Here is a 17673-nt window from a genome sequence, read left to right as displayed (position 1 = left end):
TCTCTGCGTTCCGTCTGTGTCTCCCTCCCTCTCTGCGTTCCGTCTGTGTCTCCCTCCCTCTCTGCGTTCCGTCTGTGTCTCCCTCCCTCTCTGCGTTCCGTCTGTCTCCCTCTCTCCCTCTCTGCGTTCCGTCTGTCTCCCTCTCTCCCTCTCTGCGTTCCGTCTGTCTCCCTCTCTCCCTCTCTGCGTTCCGTCTGTCTCCCTCTCTCCCTCTCTGCGTTCCGTCTGTCTCCCTCTCTCCCTCTCTGCGTTCCGTCTGTCTCCCTCTCTCCCTCTCTGCGTTCCGTCTGTCTCCCTCTCTCCCTCTCTGCGTTCCGTCTGTCTCCCTCTCTCCCTCTCTGCGTTCCGTCTGTCTCCCTCTCTCCCTCTCTGCGTTCCGTCTGTCTCCCTCTCTCCCTCTCTGCGTTCCGTCTGTCTCCCTCTCTCCCTCTCTGCGTTCCGTCTGTCTCCCTCTCTCCCTCTCTGCGTTCCGTCTGTCTCCCTCTCTCCCTCTCTGCGTTCCGTCTGTCTCCCTCTCTCCCTCTCTGCGTTCCGTCTGTCTCCCTCTCTCCCTCTCTGCGTTCCGTCTGTCTCCCTCTCTCCCTCTCTGCGTTCCGTCTGTCTCCCTCTCTCCCTCTCTGCGTTCCGTCTGTCTCCCTCTCTCCCTCTCTGCGTTCCGTCTGTCTCCCTCTCTCCCTCTCTGCGTTCCGTCTGTCTCCCTCTCTCCCTCTCTGCGTTCCGTCTGTCTCCCTCTCTCCCTCTCTGCGTTCCGTCTGTCTCCCTCTCTCCCTCTCTGCGTTCCGTCTGTCTCCCTCTCTCCCTCTCTGCGTTCCGTCTGTCTCCCTCTCTCCCTCTCTGCGTTCCGTCTGTCTCCCTCTCTCCCTCTCTGCGTTCCGTCTGTCTCCCTCTCTCCCTCTCTGCGTTCCGTCTGTCTCCCTCTCTCCCTCTCTGCGTTCCGTCTGTCTCCCTCTCTCCCTCTCTGCGTTCCGTCTGTCTCCCTCTCTCCCTCTCTGCGTTCCGTCTGTCTCCCTCTCTCCCTCTCTGCGTTCCGTCTGTCTCCCTCTCTCCCTCTCTGCGTTCCGTCTGTCTCCCTCTCTCCCTCTCTGCGTTCCGTCTGTCTCCCTCTCTCCCTCTCTGCGTTCCGTCTGTCTCCCTCTCTCCCTCTCTGCGTTCCGTCTGTCTCCCTCTCTCCCTCTCTGCGTTCCGTCTGTCTCCCTCTCTCCCTCTCTGCGTTCCGTCTGTCTCCCTCTCTCCCTCTCTGCGTTCCGTCTGTCTCCCTCTCTCCCTCTCTGCGTTCCGTCTGTCTCCCTCTCTCCCTCTCTGCGTTCCGTCTGTCTCCCTCTCTCCCTCTCTGCGTTCCGTCTGTCTCCCTCTCTCCCTCTCTGCGTTCCGTCTGTCTCCCTCTCTCCCTCTCTGCGTTCCGTCTGTCTCCCTCTCTCCCTCTCTGCGTTCCGTCTGTCTCCCTCTCTCCCTCTCTGCGTTCCGTCTGTCTCCCTCTCTCCCTCTCTGCGTTCCGTCTGTCTCCCTCTCTCCCTCTCTGCGTTCCGTCTGTCTCCCTCTCTCCCTCTCTGCGTTCCGTCTGTCTCCCTCTCTCCCTCTCTGCGTTCCGTCTGTCTCCCTCTCTCCCTAACACCTTCCTATTCATCAGCTATGGTGTTTGTGATGGAACTCAGGCTTTTTTTAAAAAGAGAACAGTATTCAGTGTTTCCTACTTGTTTGTCAGTGACATAATGGGAAGTTGCATTGTTTAGTGCTGCTGAATGTAGTGCAGACGAGCAGGAAAAACTATTTGTAGTAAATACGTTACACTGAAAAGCCGTGTGAACATGAGCCATTCTGCTTCAGCTGAGGGAAACGCACCGAGCGCGTGCTTTTTATACTATTATAAAGATTACGTGTGTCCCCTATTGGTCTAGTGGTTAAGATGCAGCGCTCCCACCGCTGCGACCCGGGTTCGATTCCCGGTCAGGGAACCATCCCCAGCCACTCTTAGTGCCGGTCCCAAGCCCGGATAAATTGGGGAGGGTTGCGTTAGGAAGGGAATCCAGCGTAAAACATGTGCCAAATCAAACGTGCGGAGGATCCGCTGTGGCGACCCCTAACGGGAGAAGCCGAAAAGAAAGTTATAAAGATTACGTGCAGATTTAACACGCTGCTTTACTCAGCACTGTTTCACAGTAAGTTCAGCATGAAATTATAGATATTTCAGAATGCAGTTATTGTGACGTCTTTTTCAACCTAGAAATTTGTTTGCTTATTTAGGCCAAAAGTATTGGGACATCTGACTTTTTCATTTTTTTTCTTCTAACCATATGAGGGTTTTCCCCCACAAACTGTTAGCACAATGTCGGAGACACAGTTGTAGAAAACGTCTTTGGATGCTGTAGGATGAAATGTTTAACATCTTAATCCACTGGACCATCTTCCTAGAAGAGTGGAGGTTATTATAACAGCACATCGAGACTAAGTGTGGAATGGGATGTTCAAAAAGAAGCACATACCAATCTTATGGACAGGTGTCCGCAAACTTTGGTTTATATACGTGTGGAAGTGTCGGATTTGGTTTGAAATGCTCTCGATTCTTGAACAGTTTGACGCATTGCCTCACGTTGAAGGTCTTCAGGTTTCGTGATTTAAGATCAGATCACCATTTCGAAATGTTGGTTGGTTGAAGAGCTCGTATAGTTGTTCAGCTACTTACAAATTCAGTGCCTTTATTGATATCAGTGTGGTCACGGTAACTTCTGTCCGTCATCGGTTATTTTCCTGCTACGGCATAATCTGTGTTGATTTAGCATTTTTTTTTTTTCTGCTTTTCAGGGACGGACATCTCGGTCGGAGAAGAAGTCGCCATCAAGCTAGAATGCGTGAAGACGAAACATCCTCAGCTGCACATCGAGAGCAAGATCTACAAGATGATGCAAGGAGGAGGTAGGTTTCTGATTTCCCAGCATGCTTTAGAGGGAAACGCCGGTGCACAACAAAACCAGTCGTCTTCACTTTATAGGGTTCCTATGCGCCTACAAATTAAAATGCGTTTTCCGTGTGGAATCGTGAATATACGTGAAATCGATATTTCACATTTTAAATATGGCCTTAAATATCTTTACGGAAGTCTAAATATTTGAGTGAAAAATATGTAGGAACCCGGACTTTAGTGCTTCATGAAGCTCCGCCCACTTTTTTAGGGGGGGTAAATCTGCCTCCTGGAAAATTGAAAAACTATTTTTTGGTTGTATGTAGACGTAGACCTGTCTTTCTTTTCTACTTTCTGCTCTCTTTTTTTCCCCCTTTCTCATGTTTCAATCTTTTGTCACCCCCTTCTCTTCAGCCATCCTTTCCTTTATTTTTTTTCCGTCCTCTCTTCTCCTGTTTTACTTAATCTTTGACTTTTTTCCGGACAATTCTCTCCATCTCTCTCTTCTTTTTCTTATACTTCCTCAAGCTCTTTTTCTCTCCCCGTTCCCTTTTACCCTTTCTCTCTTTCCCTTTATTTACAAATATCTCTCTCTCTCTCTCTCTCTCTCTCTCTCTCTCATTTTCATCAATCCATGTAGCATTTTTCTCTCAGACCGACCTGTAAAGGTTACCACAACATGCCGAGAGTAACACATGCCTACGTTCCTACACAGCCATATATATTTTTTTTCTCTCGTTCCAACCAGTTGCTTCACCGTAGTGATGTAGTCATGCACATGATGACATGACCAGAGGCCACCATTTCCCCCTCCATCTTACACACCCGAAGATTGCGTGATTCATTCCCTCGTGAAATATATCGCTCTTTTTCAACTTGCGATTTCTTAAGCCTGCCCGGTTGTCTTCCTTTTTCCTTCGTAATTTGCCCCCTCTTTTCTCGTCCCTCCCCCACACGGATCACATGAATGGTGAGTCCAGATGGTGGGTGGGTGGGTGTGTGTGTGTGTGTGTGTGTGTGTGTGTGTGTGTGTGTGTGTGTGTGTGTGTGTGTGTGAGAGGAAGGAAGGTGGGTTCCCCCCCAAAACACACACACACACACACACTGAGGTTCTACCTCAACTCATTCACAACCTTACTTGTACTTGTAGTTGTAAGTTGATGATCCAAGATAGCGGCTCGGCAGTAGCACGCAGCGGCCCCTCCAGATCTGAAATGGTGCTTTTAGCGTCTTTAGCCCGACTTTTACAAGTACATGTAAACCCTAACCCTGATGCCGGTGGCCCGGGAGAGTGGACGTCAGAGACGTCTGTGTTAGTGTATGCCCTAACCCTGATGCCGGTGGCCCGGGAGAGACGACGTCGGAAGCGCGGCAAGAAGGCGTGTGTTCGTGCTAGGATAAAGGCTAACCCTAGCCGACCAGCTCTCCTGTTCATTCTACTTTCAAACATCTGCTCCCGGGACAATAAATTAGACTACGTCTGACTCCAGTGGACCACGCAGCGAAAGTTTAGAGACTGCTGCGTCTTTGTTCGCACTGAGACGTGGCCAGAGCGGCCATTTTTCACTGATCATCGACGGATCCTCCGCGGAGATTAAGAGCACCAAATTCCTTCGTGTACATCTGGTGGAAAACTTCACCTGGTCACTCAACACCAGCTCCATCACAAAGAAAGTTTAGCAGCACCTCACCTTCCTGAGAAGGCTGAGGAAAGCACATTTTCCTCCCCCCATCCTGACCATGTTCTACAGAGGGACCATCAACAGCATCCTGAGCAGCTGCATCACTGCCTGGTTTGGGAACTGCACCGTCTCGGATCGCAAGACCCTACAGAAGATAGTGAGGACGGCCGAGAAGATCATCAGAGTCTCTCTGCCCTCGATCATGGACATTTACACCACACGCTGCTGTCTCTGAGAACTGAACACCTCGTACTTCTTGACCCTCCTGGTAGGTTGCAGTTGTGGAATATGGGAGCACTGGAAAATAATGGGTAGCTTCATGTTTGATTCTTCTCAAATCTTTGGCGGTTAATTTGCGTCTTTTCTTCTCGACCCTGTTGACTTTTTGCTACAAAAGCTTTGATGGTTCTGTGATCACGCCCCCAAATCTTAGATATTCAAGATTCAAGAGTGCTGCATCCCTGTGAAAGACTTTTTACAATTTTTTACTTTTAGGAGTCAGTTAAATCTCTTTTTTTGGCCTATTTTTCCAGAGGAGAAGAATCTGCCTAATAATTTTGATATATTGTGTTGATCTCCTTAGGCCACACCCTCCCTCGTGACACAAATACACATCACCTGATATGCATCAAATCCAATAAGCATTAAATTTTATACAGCTTGGACTTGGAAATTATGGATAAAATAATGATATGGTCAAAATAATCACTTGCCTAATAATTGTGCACACAGTGTATGTAGCTGTGTTGTGTGGATGTAGCTTGATGTAGCGCTGCGTTGTGTGGATGTAGCTCGATGTAGCGCTGCGTTGTGTGGATGTAGCTCGATGTAGCGCTGCGTTGTGTGGATGTAGCTCGATGTAGCGCTGCGTTGTGTGGATGTAGCTCGATGTAGCGCTGCGTTGTGTGGATGTAGCTCGATGTAGCGCTGCGCTGCGTTGTGTGGATGTAGCTCGATGTAGCGCTGCGCTGCGTTGTGTGGATGTAGCTCGATGTAGCGCTGCGCTGCGTTGTGTGGATGTAGCTCGATGTAGCGCTGCGCTGCGTTGTGTGGATGTAGCTCGATGTAGCGCTGCGCTGCGTTGTGTGGATGTAGCTCGATGTAGCGCTGCGCTGCGTTGTGTGGATGTAGCTCGATGTAGCGCTGCGCTGCGTTGTGTGGATGTAGCTCGATGTAGCGCTGCGCTGCGTTGTGTGGATGTAGCGGTGTGTGGATGAAGCAATGTGTCGCGTGGATGTAGCTCTATGTAGCGCTGCGCTGTGTTGTGTGGATGTAGCTCGATGTTGCACTGCGCTGTGTTGTGTGGATGTAGCTCGATGTAGCGCTGCGCTGTGTTGTGTGGATGTAGCTCGATGTTGCACTGTGCTGTGTTGTGTGGATGTAGCTCTATGTTGCGCTGTGTTGTGTGGATGTAGCTCTATGTTGCACTGCGCTGTGTTGTGTGGATGTAGCTCGATGTAGCGCTGCGCTGTGTTGTGTGGATGTAGCGGTGTGTGGATGAAGCAATGTGTTGCGTGGATGTAGCTCTATGTTGCACTGTGCTGTGTTGTGTGGATGTAGCTCTATGTAGCTGTGTTGTGCGGCTGTAGCTCTGTGTTGTGCGAATGTAGCTCTGTGCTGTGTTGTGTGGATGTAGCTCTATGTTGCACTGCGCTGTGTTGTGTGGATGTAGCTCGATGTAGCGCTGCGCTGTGTTGTGTGGATGTAGCGGTGTGTGGATGAAGCAATGTGTTGCGTGGATGTAGCTCTATGTTGCACTGTGCTGTGTTGTGTGGATGTAGCTCTATGTAGCTGTGTTGTGTTGTGTGGATGTAGCTCTATGTAGCTGTGTTGTGCGGCTGTAGCTCTATGTAGCTCTGTGTTGTGCGAATGTAGCTCTGTGCTGTGTTGTGTGGATGTAGCTCTATGTTGCACTGCGCTGTGTTGTGTGGATGTAGCTCGATGTAGCGCTGCGCTGTGTTGTGTGGATGTAGCGGTGTGTGGATGTAGCTCTATGTTGCACTGTGCTGTGTTGTGTGGATGTAGCTCTATGTTGCACTGTGCTGTGTTGTGTGGATGTAGCTCTATGTAGCTGTGTTGTGTTGTGTGGATGTAGCTCGATGTAGCGCTGCGCTGTGTTGTGTGGATGTAGCTCGATGTAGCGCTGCGCTGTGTTGTGTGGATGTAGCTCGATGTAGCGCTGCGCTGTGTTGTGTGGATGTAGCTCGATGTTGCACTGTGCTGTGTTGTGTGGATGTAGCTCTATGTTCCACTGCGCTGTGTTGTGTGGATGTAGCTCTATGTTGCACTGCGCTGTGTTGTGTGGATGTAGCTCTATGTTGCACTGCGCTGTGTTGTGTGGATGTAGCTCTATGTTGCACTGCGCTGTGTTGTGTGGATGTAGCTCGATGTAGCGCTGCGCTGTGTTGTGTGGATGTAGCGGTGTGTGGATGAAGCAATGTGTTGCGTGGATGTAGCTCTATGTTGCACTGTGCTGTGTTGTGTGGATGTAGCTCTATGTAGCTGTGTTGTGCGGCTGTAGCTCTATGTAGCTCTGTGTTGTGTGAATGTAGCTCTGTGCTGTGTTATGTGAATGTAGCTCTATGTAGCTGTGGTGTTGTGTGGATGTAGCTCTATGTAGTTCACTGTGTTGTGGCTTTATGTAGCTCTGTGTTCTGCGGATGTAGCTCTTTGTAGTTCTGTGTTGTGGTGTTTGGATGTCGCTCTATGTAGCACTGTGTTGTGTAGCTCTGTGTTGTTTATGTACCAGAGTTCTGGAGAAACGTCTCATTTCACTGTGTACTGCGTCGGTTATATATATAGTTAAAATGTTTCTTCTTAATTTGAAAACTGTTAATTGCTGGCATGAACATTATAGTTTCTTGTTTTGGTTCAGTTGGTTGAAGTCATGCTCATAAATATATGGCGAGTTATTAGCAGCATGTCAGAAATTTATAGAAACTTCACACGTTTGTGATCTTTAATGAGCTTTAAAGATGGACAAGCTGACAAGCTGCTTTAGAGAGCAAATGTCTGTGGACACCTGAACATAAGATCGGTATGTGCTCCTATTCGAAACATCTCGCTCCACACTTAGTGGCCATTTTCCTGTTAGTGATTCTCACAAACCACTTGAATGATTATACGTTCTATAAAAAAATTTCCACTTCTTGTTGGTCTTGGATTATGTGGATCGTCTGCTGAACACGTCACTGTGTACAAACCGTTGCTATAGAAATAAAAAACCCCGAATAAACCGGAGCCCAGTGTGCTTTATTAAAGTGCACTTTATTTATAGAAGCAGTCCGATTTAAGAATTCACCCAAACCATGGAGTAATTCAGATATTCACATCATTCTCGTGCCTCAGTGATAAATCCGTCTTCCGAGACGAGTTCACGGACGCTCTGCGTGGGTTCTTTCCCCTGAGATGCCAATTTCCTGACTTCATTCATCAGCGTGTGGTTCCTGGAGAACAGGAAGTCTGAAGCAGACCTGGATGAGTTATATTTATCCTTCTGAGCACGCTCAGTAAGGGCTGACCTGGAAGATGCACGAAGGAAAAATAGCTGAGCGTCAAAAGCTTCGCACTGTACAAGGCGAAGATCAGATTTGGATCTCTCTCTCTCTCACACACACACACACACACACACACACACACACACACCAGTCAGCTGCAGCCCTCTTGAGCACTGATTGCTCTTCCGTCTGTTTGCTCTCCTCCCTTAATATCACCCATGCGGTCGTCTCTAAAAAAGAGCCGAGTTAGAAATTATTTATGGCCGCAGCTCTTTACATAGTCAAGCAATGTGTGTTTTTTTTTTTTTAAGTGTAAAGTTTATAAAATACCCAATAATTTGCGAAATTTTTAAACCTTTTATAAAAAAAAAAAATCATATTCATATCATTGACCCACTAAAAGAAATGAAATACTCATCAGATGAACATCTACATCAAGTTTAAAGTTATGATTGTCAAGTAAAATTGTTTTTTTTTCTTTCCCTTCTTTCTTTTTTTTTTCTTTTTTCCCCCCCTCTCTAAAAGGCGATCAAGCAAGAAATGTGGTGGTTTTTTTTTGTAGGTTCATCATACCGATTTGTGTTCTTCGATCTTCACTTTTACCGTTTATACGACGCAGACCTCCTCCTTTCAATCACTCAATTCTGACCTCTAACCGAACGGCCACCCCTCCTACCTCGCTCTAAATCATTTCATCCGCCGTGCTAAGAGATCACCTTCAGTTCAATTCTGATTAAGGTCATGTCCACAATAATACGGTTCTCGCAGGATTTTTAAAAAGATGACGTTAGTCGTTGCTGTGATGTTTCAAAGAGTCGAAAAAAAAAAAAAAAAACGGCAGGCAGAAATGACGGAAGCCGAATCGTCTTACATTTGCTGTGGAGATTTATTTATTTATTTATTTATTTATTTTGTCTTTTTTTTTTTTTTGCAGTGGGAATCCCGACGATTAAATGGTGCGGAGCCGAAGGAGATTACAACGTGATGGTGATGGAGCTCCTCGGCCCCAGTCTGGAGGATCTGTTCAACTTCTGCTCCCGCAAATTCAGCCTCAAGACTGTTTTACTGCTGGCTGACCAGATGGTAAATCCTTTCTTTCACACACGCACACGCACACACACACACACACACACACACACACACGCTGCTTATTAGTGAGGTGACTGCTGGAGGAACTAGTTTTCATATTGCACAGATTTTAATTGTTTTGTTTTTTTTCTTCCTTTCTTTGTTTATTTGCATTGACTCTGTGGATCGTCTCTTATCAGGTGACTGATGGAGCTGGAAATGCCTGAGGGGCAAAATCTTTTATTTTTTTATTCTGTGGCTGATTCAATCATTGTTTCGTTTGGGTTGCAATTTGCATCGCAGGATTGTCAGTCACTTCCGATTCGCTTTAAAGGTGCGCCGTTAGCATAATGGTGTGATCTCAAAACGTTTCGAGACTATCTCAAAAGTTCAAATTAGTCCCCCTGGCGCAGCAATACTGCGCTCCCAGCGTTCTTCTGGAAGGTGTCCTGGAAGATCTCCGCAATGGTGTCAAAATGGCCTTTGCCCTTGATGGTCATCTTTGGGAACAGGGTGAAGTTCGCAGGAGCCAAATCTGGCGAGTAGAGTGGCTGCGGAGGCGAGATCACGTTGTTTCCATCGAGAAACTAACGTGCGAGTGGAGCGCGTTGTGGTCAGAACAGCACCGGTTGCACAGCTCCCAATGCACACAGGATGATGTCTTTTGGCACACTGACTTATGAAGGTCGGTGCTCCCTGTGCCTGTGCGTGAAGCCTTGTACGGCCATTTGTTTGGCGTGTTACAAAACTCATCTTAAAACCTTTTGGACACCTCTTAGGTGTTACGTTTTGAATCCATGTAGTAACAAGGATTTTTGACGTATATCCCACCGCAAGTGTATTCTCAATTCTGATTGGTCAGAAGGGTCTGAACATGGAACCTTTGGCAATGTTCATATTGAAAGCTCACAATGTGTGTGTTTTTTGTGAAACCAAACTCAATATAGAGCATAAAGACAAGTTGTAAGTTATCAGGACACCAAATAGAACTTTTTCCATGTTTCCACACGGACGGTTTTATTTGCCGGATGTGCGCATCATGCCGCATATTGGTGCTTAATTTCAGACTTGGCTTCCGACTTTTTTAAATTCGAGTAAAGAAAGGACATCGTGAATAAATGCGTGTTGCGTTGAAGGTTTTAATTTCACCTCTTATATAAATTTTTTTTGTAAAAATAATCGTTGAACAGAAATTTGAATAAAATTTGTCGCTAAAATGAATGTGCGGTAATTTTGACAGCCCCATACATACACTTAACGACTAATGGCAGCTTTCCTCTTTTCTTTCTTTCCTTTTTATTCAACCGACACTGAGTTTGACGTCAGTTTTTTGTCTCGTTAAAAGTACACGTTAAATTTTTTTAAATAAAAAATTTAATAGAATTAAATAAAAGTAATAATTACTGTGTAAAACTGTAAGCCAAACTACGTGTAAAGTCTCCCATGATATGAAATGTGTGTGTTTGTGTGTGTCTCAGATCAGCCGTATCGAGTACATCCACTCGAAGAACTTCATCCACAGAGACGTGAAGCCTGACAACTTCCTCATGGGCCTGGGGAAAAAAGGCAACCTCGTTTACATCATCGACTTTGGCCTGGCCAAGAAGTACAGAGACGCCCGGACGCACCAGCACATACCTTACAGAGAGAACAAGAACCTGACTGGCACTGCACGCTACGCCTCCATCAACACACATTTGGGCATAGGTACACACACACACACACACACACACACACACACACACACACATACACCAAATCTAATTCTACTGTAGGTTTTTCACTTTTTTTTCCTTTCTGACACAGAGCAGAGCAGAAGAGATGATCTGGAGTCGCTCGGCTACGTGCTCATGTACTTCAACCTCGGCTCTCTGCCATGGCAAGGACTTAAAGCTGCGACCAAGAGGCAGAAATACGAGAGGATCAGCGAGAAAAAGATGTCCACGCCCATCGAAGTGCTGTGCAAAGGTTACCCATGTAGGTTGCGGTAGTGATTCTCGTCACACTTTCTAGGACCCGTGTCTCAAATCTACACACTTAAGATTTGTTTTATTATTATTTATTTTCACGCTTCATTCCCCCTCCCCCACCCCTCTTTCTCCTCACAGCCGAGTTTGCGACGTACCTCAACTTCTGCCGCTCCTTACGCTTCGACGACAAGCCCGACTACTCGTATCTGCGACAACTCTTCAGGAACCTCTTCCACAGACAGGGATTCTCCTACGATTACGTCTTCGACTGGAACATGCTGAAATTTGTGCGTGGCTGCAATTTCTGTATCGATTTGAGTAAAAAAAATATATATTTCCGTTCACATGAGGTTTATGTTTTAAAGACAAAAGGCTACAAATAACAAAGGGGTGAAATCAGAATCAGGTTTATTGGCCCAGTGTGTGTTTCTCAATTTAATTCATAAATAACACCACTATACATTTATCTTATAGATGAGATTACAGATTAAATAATTCGATTAAATATTGTTACAGTTGCCAGAAGTAATTTTCCTTTTAAACCCACACCCAGGAGTGTTTTATTTCTATTACACCACAGCAATTAATCTTTTACCCAGATGTGTTCTCCAAGTTCAAGGGGCCTTTTGTCACGTTTCTGACCTTCTAAATCACCTTCAGTGCAGGTCCGATTTAGTCCAATGTCGATGTATCGTGATGCATAGTAATAGTTCTCACTTCAGCCTTTTTAGTGGAAAATGTAATGGATCATAAAATCTGGTAAACATGCATTTTTGTTGTTGTGTGTGTATATATATATAAAAAAAAATTGGATCATATCTTTTCCAAAAAATTTTAAATCCCATGCAGATCCAGGAAAAGTCGATGATTAGAACAGAAGCAGAGAATGACGAGACGGTTAAAGTGGAATTAAAGCTCCGAACTGTAGAACCCGTATATGTCTGTAGTTTTCACCATCCTTTTTTTTTTTACTCATCGTTTAAATGCATTTGAAAGTCGTTTGTTAAAAATGGATTTTCCCCCTAAATTTCTGTTCTTTGTGTGGTGTTAGGGAGCGAACAGAGCGGCGGAGGACGCCGAGAGGGAGAGGAGGGATCGCGAGGAGCGTTTGAGACACGGCAGGAATCCGGCAGCCAGAGGAATGCCCTCGGCCTCCAGCAGACCCCGAGGAACACAGGACGTAGCACCACCCGCTCCACTCACACCCACGTCCCACACAGGTAAACAAGCTCAGCTGACCAAATGAACATGCACCATGAGTTGTTTAATTCATTATCAACCCTGGAGAAACATAAACCCACCTGTTTTTGTTTATATAACATTTGGACTAAGTGAGGAAAATGATTTATTTCACGCTAAAGGAGTTCCAACAATAAACCGCCCGCTCGTATGCATGTTTCGAGTTTGCGTACAAAACATCGAAGTCCAAGTTCTGCTAAAGGAGTTATAGAGCCAATAATAATTCGCCTATCGTATACATGTTTTGAATTTCTGTGTATTTTAAACACAGTTCAAATTCTACTTCGTCCCAAACCATCTTATTTTATAAATGTCTAAAACGTTTCTCTAGACGTCTCAACTCGTTGTAGGAAAGAGTTTGCTCATTTATTGATGTGTGTGTGATATTTCTTTAGAATTGGTGTTCGAGGTTTTGTTTTCATCGCTCCTTGACATGGAACATTTTGTTTTCCTCTGAATTGTCTGTGACATTTCGTGTTTTGTTTTTTGTTCCCCCACAAGCTGAAAAGTGCTCAACCCCCATTTCTTTTTTTCTTTTCTTTTTTTTTCTTTTTTTTTTTGTTCTCAGCTGAAAGGAAGTGGTAAAGTTAGTTGCATGTAGTTCCCTCTAAACAGGAAGTCATGTGTCATAGTGGTGCATTGAGGGATGTGCTGATGTTCCTTCTTAGATGGGGGAAGTAACCAGGGGAGCGCTGTGTAAAAAAGTATCGCCACATAAATTGTTCGATGTTCGTAATCAGACTGCGTCAGTAGATATGTAGCAACCGGTTGCATCACGGGTCGTAAACTGGAGACAAGTCAAGGTTCTAGTTTCGGGATTGTTTTGTACCACTACAAACTCTTGAGATTTTTTGTTTTTTACTCACATAATAATGGACTGTTGTAACATTTTAAACACTTTTAGGTAGCAGCATATGTACACTATATAAAAGTATTGGGACACCTGATTTTCCCAGCCAGATGTGGTTCCTCCCCAAACTCTTTATATAGTAAATATGGAATGGGGTGTCCAGAAAGCACAATCTTATGGTCAGATGTCTGCAAACTTTTGTCCCTCTAGTGTATATAATGATAGAATCTTAAAACTCAAACATCTCTTTGTCTAGTGAACTCATTTTGACTTAAAAAGCCTGGTTTATAGGTGATTTTGCGCAGAAACGTCGATTATCTTTCACACGTGCTTTTGCGTATTTCCTGTCGGATAGATCTGAAGTGTGAAGATTTGATGCACTGATGAGCTTCGTATCTCAATTCGAAAACTGGCCTCACATTCAAAAGGACTGATTAAATTTGTTGTAAAAAAAATCCTGAACCCTGGTGCACAAAATAGAGCCTGAGGTCCTCCTGAGGACAGTTTTTGAAGTTCAAACTCTTTGTTTATTTTTTTATTAGTGTTATACTGAACCTTCTACTCACTTGGTTAGAAAAAAATTTGTTTAATATAACCAGATCTAATACTATGAAAATTTGTAAAAACTCTCCACGCCCACACTTTCGTTTTCAGTCGTTTTCCAAAAGTTGTTCGTTCACACTGAAATGTCTGAAAACGCTAACGTCCCTGTACTGCCATGAGAAAGCCACTTCGACCCGCTACATTTCCGCCGAGGTGTTTGTTTATTCTCCGGCTCTTTGAAATGTCACGGCGACAACAAAAAACACGTCAAAACATTTCACGTTTTAAAAGCCGCCGTTTTTACAGTCCACGTCATTTTCAAATCGGTCTACTTTGGACAGCGTTTTCGAAAAATTTGTTGTTTGAAAACACTGGAAGGCCGAAACGGACAGGAAAATATGCCTTTTCAAAATGAAAAACATATTAGAGTGGCCAAAAGGTGTTTTTTTCTTTTTTTTGTTAGGAGCAGACTCTCAGCGCTGCCAAAAAAAAAACGGTAATGGACTGGATCCACACAGCTGTGATTGGTGCTGTGAGGCAGCAGCTGCCATGACTGTACACTTCCCAACCGTACGACTAAACACATAAAAAACATCAGAGGTTGTAATGTTACTCAGGTTATAGTTGGAATTTAAAAATATGCTCATGGAAATCTGTAGGGAAGTCTCCGTATTTGAGTCTGGGGGAGGTCTCCCTGTATTTGAGTCTGGGGGAAGTCTCCCTGTATTGGAGTCTGGGGGAAGTCTCCCTGTATTGGAGTCTGGGGGAAGTCTCCCTGTATTGGAGTCTGGGGGAAGTCTCCCTGTATTGGAGTCTGGGGGAAGTCTCCCTGTATTGGAGTCTGGGGGAAGTCTCCCTGTATTGGAGTCTGGGGGAAGTCTCCCTGTATTGGAGTCTGGGGGAAGTCTCCCTGTATTGGAGTCTGGGGGAAGTCTCCCTGTATTGGAGTCTGGGGGAAGTCTCCCTGTATTGGAGTCTGGGGGAGGTCTCCCTGTATTGGAGTCTGGGGGAGGTCTCCCTGTATTGGAGTCTGGGGGAGGTCTCCCTGTATTGGAGTCTGGGGGAGGTCTCCCTGTATTGGAGTCTGGGGGAGGTCTCCCTGTATTGGAGTCTGGGGGAGGTCTCCCTGTATTGGAGTCTGGGGGAGGTCTCCCTGTATTGGAGTCTGGGGGAGGTCTCCCTGTATTGGAGTCTGGGGGAGGTCTCCCTGTATTGGAGTCTGGGGGAGGTCTCTCTGTATTGGAGTCTGGGGGAGGTCTCCCTGTATTGGAGTCTGGGGGAGGTCTCTCTGTATTGGAGTCTGGGGGAGGTCTCTCTGTATTGGAGTCTGGGGGAAGTATGGAATTTTGAAATGAAAAATGTGTAGGAAGCCACAGGTTCATGCCGTAGTTTGAATGTGACTTGTGGTGTAAATATTGTAATTATAATCATTGCTTCACTCTTACACTTTCAGGAATGGAACGTGAGCGGAAGGTCAGCATGCGATTACACCGCGGCGCTCCGGTCAACATCTCCTCCTCTGACCTGACCGGCCGACAGGACACCTCACGAATGTCCACGTCTCAGGTACGGTGTCCCGCTCAGCCCCTCGCCTCATTTCCTAAGCTTTTATTGTCGTCAGTGGTGTGTAAGCTGGCTGTCAATGTGGCCACAGTGTTACTTCCTGCTCTTCCGTGGCTCCCTGTCTGTTTTCCGTTACCCTCTGTATGCAGCTGAACAACACTATAAAACCTTATGTTGTGTATTTATCCTCGTCCTGTTGTGTGATGTCGCAGCACAAGAGCTTTAACTGAATTCATGCGAGATTAAAAAAAGGTTTTAGACAGTAACAAGAAAAAAAACTTTTTTTTGTATTTGACACGTAACTAAATAATCATTTTGTTTTCAGGATACGTGTAGAGACATGTTACTCGCTTTACTTTATAAACCAGACAGGCCACTATTACGCAAATCTCTTAGTTTATTGAATATAAAAAAAATAAAATAAAAATTATAATCTTGGCCCCCCCAAAATTTTTTTGGGGGAAAGCACTGTGTTGTAATGTGCTTGCCATTGTTTTCTTTACATCCTCTATCTTCCTCCTCCTTCAACCCTGCCCACTTCAGAATAGCATTCCTTTTGATCTCCACGGCAAGTAGGGAGGCAGCAGCGGGTGAGTGACGCTCGGCTGCCATTTTGTGTGGCTGCGTTTTCCTGCGCTCGATTAAACCCCCTTTTTTTTTTTTTTTTTGCCCCGCTCTCTCACGCTGTATAATCCCGGCACTTTCTTGTTCATTTGGTATTTTTCTTTTATTTGCAAGCAACCAGAGGGTGGAGAAGAGGACGGGATGAGACCAAACAAGGCTTAGTGAATAATAAAATTATAAAATAAAATAATAAAATTTTAAGACAACCAGATATATTTTGTTAATGAAAATTGAGTAAAAACCAATAATTGGCTCGTTTATTTATTCATTTTATTAAAACGGAATCAGAGCCACTTGTATACAACGTAAAATGGATAGTTTACGTCTCGTGTTTAACGGTGTATGATTCAGCATCATATCACTTCCTCCCACAATGTAGGACCAGAGTGAAGTAAAAAAAAAAACACGTCAGATATCTTCTCCGCCCTGGGGTGCTCTTCACTCACAGAGGCTTTTTTTTTATTGGAGATGTCGACGCAAACTAACAGCGAACAGCAAATGTCGTCCATGTGTCCGCTCCACAGGCGCTCGGGGTGCAGTGGAGTTGAGCTTCCCTCTAGCTCAAATTCTGAGATGAAGCTCAGACTGGGGATGATGATAATGATGATGATGCCTGTACCTTATTAAGGAAATTAATGAATTATTATTGTTCCAGTTAAGTTGCGATTTTTTTAATGATCAAATAATAAGGGCTGTTGATCGCTTAAAATATTTTTCTGTTTTGAATGTACCTTTAGATTAATACTTTTGAAGTTTTTACTACTCTAATCAACATGGGCACAAATATGGATGCTTTATGGAAACTTACTCAACATAGAGCATGAAGACAAAATACTCTTGGAAATGTTTGCTATGTTTCCACACGGACGGTTTTAATTGCCGGATGTGCGCATCATGGCGGATTCTGTTTGTTTTGAGACTTGACGCATCAGTGAAAAAATGTTTAGTGATTAAAAAAGATTTTTTGATGGATTTATAATTTTTCTAAAATATGAGTAAAGTGAGGACGTCGTGAACAATGCGTGTTGCGTTGCAGGTTTTAATTTCGCCTCTTTTATATTAGTTTGTGAAAAAAAAATAGTTTTATTAACGTCAATCCTGCGTAAAATTGATCAATGTAGTATTGAGGCCCAACATGAAAATTCCCAGCCGTTCTACTGGAGTCCTTCTAGTCATATTAATACACTATGAGGACAAAACTATTGGGACGCCTGACTTTTATGTGGCTCCTCCCCCAAACTACAAAGATGGAGGCACACAATTGTAGGATGTTATTGGATGCGCCAGAATGAAATTTTCCCTTCACTTGAACTCGGAGACCCAAACCTGAACTATGAAGATCTGCTTTACACGGGTTTGGAGTGGAAGATCTTGTTCATTATGACGGTAAACAGAGACATGATGTGGAACCGCGTGCGCAAAAAAGGAGGACCAGTTTTGTGATCAGGTGTCCAAAATCTTTTGTCCATATAGTGTAGATTTATTGCAGTCTGCTGTGGCATGAGCTCCATCAGCAGCTTTCTTTACATATTCACATAGTCTGCTTTTTAGTAAAAAAGTACGGTGTTGTAGAGAAGAACTGGGATTAATGTGTGCTTTTCTTACACAACTTCTGCTTTAACTGCTGCTCAAGTGAAGACACTTTCCTTTTAATCCCCTGCTTGTGTGCGTTTCTCCAGCGCTCTTGCTCACACGGGTGCAACCATTAGAAACCATCCCACCTTCACAACCTGAGCGAAAC

General features: G+C 44.9%; 1 protein-coding gene across 3 annotated transcripts in view; it reads left to right on the top strand.

Moving 5' to 3' along the window:
* csnk1da (casein kinase 1, delta a) overlaps nucleotides 1-17673 on the top strand; it is a 32771-nt gene that overhangs the window by 11416 nt on the left and 3682 nt on the right. Inside the window, exons 2-9 of one of the 3 annotated variants that reach the window (XM_083567022.1) lie at nucleotides 2800-2910; nucleotides 9010-9158; nucleotides 10622-10850; nucleotides 10950-11120; nucleotides 11252-11400; nucleotides 11963-12052; nucleotides 12165-12333; nucleotides 15199-15311. In XM_083567022.1, the coding sequence (XP_083423148.1) occupies nucleotides 2800-2910; nucleotides 9010-9158; nucleotides 10622-10850; nucleotides 10950-11120; nucleotides 11252-11400; nucleotides 11963-12052; nucleotides 12165-12333; nucleotides 15199-15311 (1181 nt within the window). Of the gene's footprint in view, nucleotides 1-2799; nucleotides 2911-9009; nucleotides 9159-10621; nucleotides 10851-10949; nucleotides 11121-11251; nucleotides 11401-11962; nucleotides 12053-12164; nucleotides 12334-15198; nucleotides 15312-15851; nucleotides 15946-17673 lie in introns of those variants that run through there. The other 2 variants (XM_083567024.1, XM_083567023.1) reach the window with 2 other exon arrangements.

Source organism: Silurus aristotelis (genome assembly GCF_946808225.1).
Source record: "Silurus aristotelis genome assembly, chromosome: 17".
Taxonomy (NCBI): Eukaryota; Metazoa; Chordata; class Actinopteri; order Siluriformes; family Siluridae; genus Silurus; species Silurus aristotelis.
The sequence above is the reverse complement of the archived record's forward strand: the minus strand, read 5'-3'. Positions and strand labels throughout refer to the sequence as shown.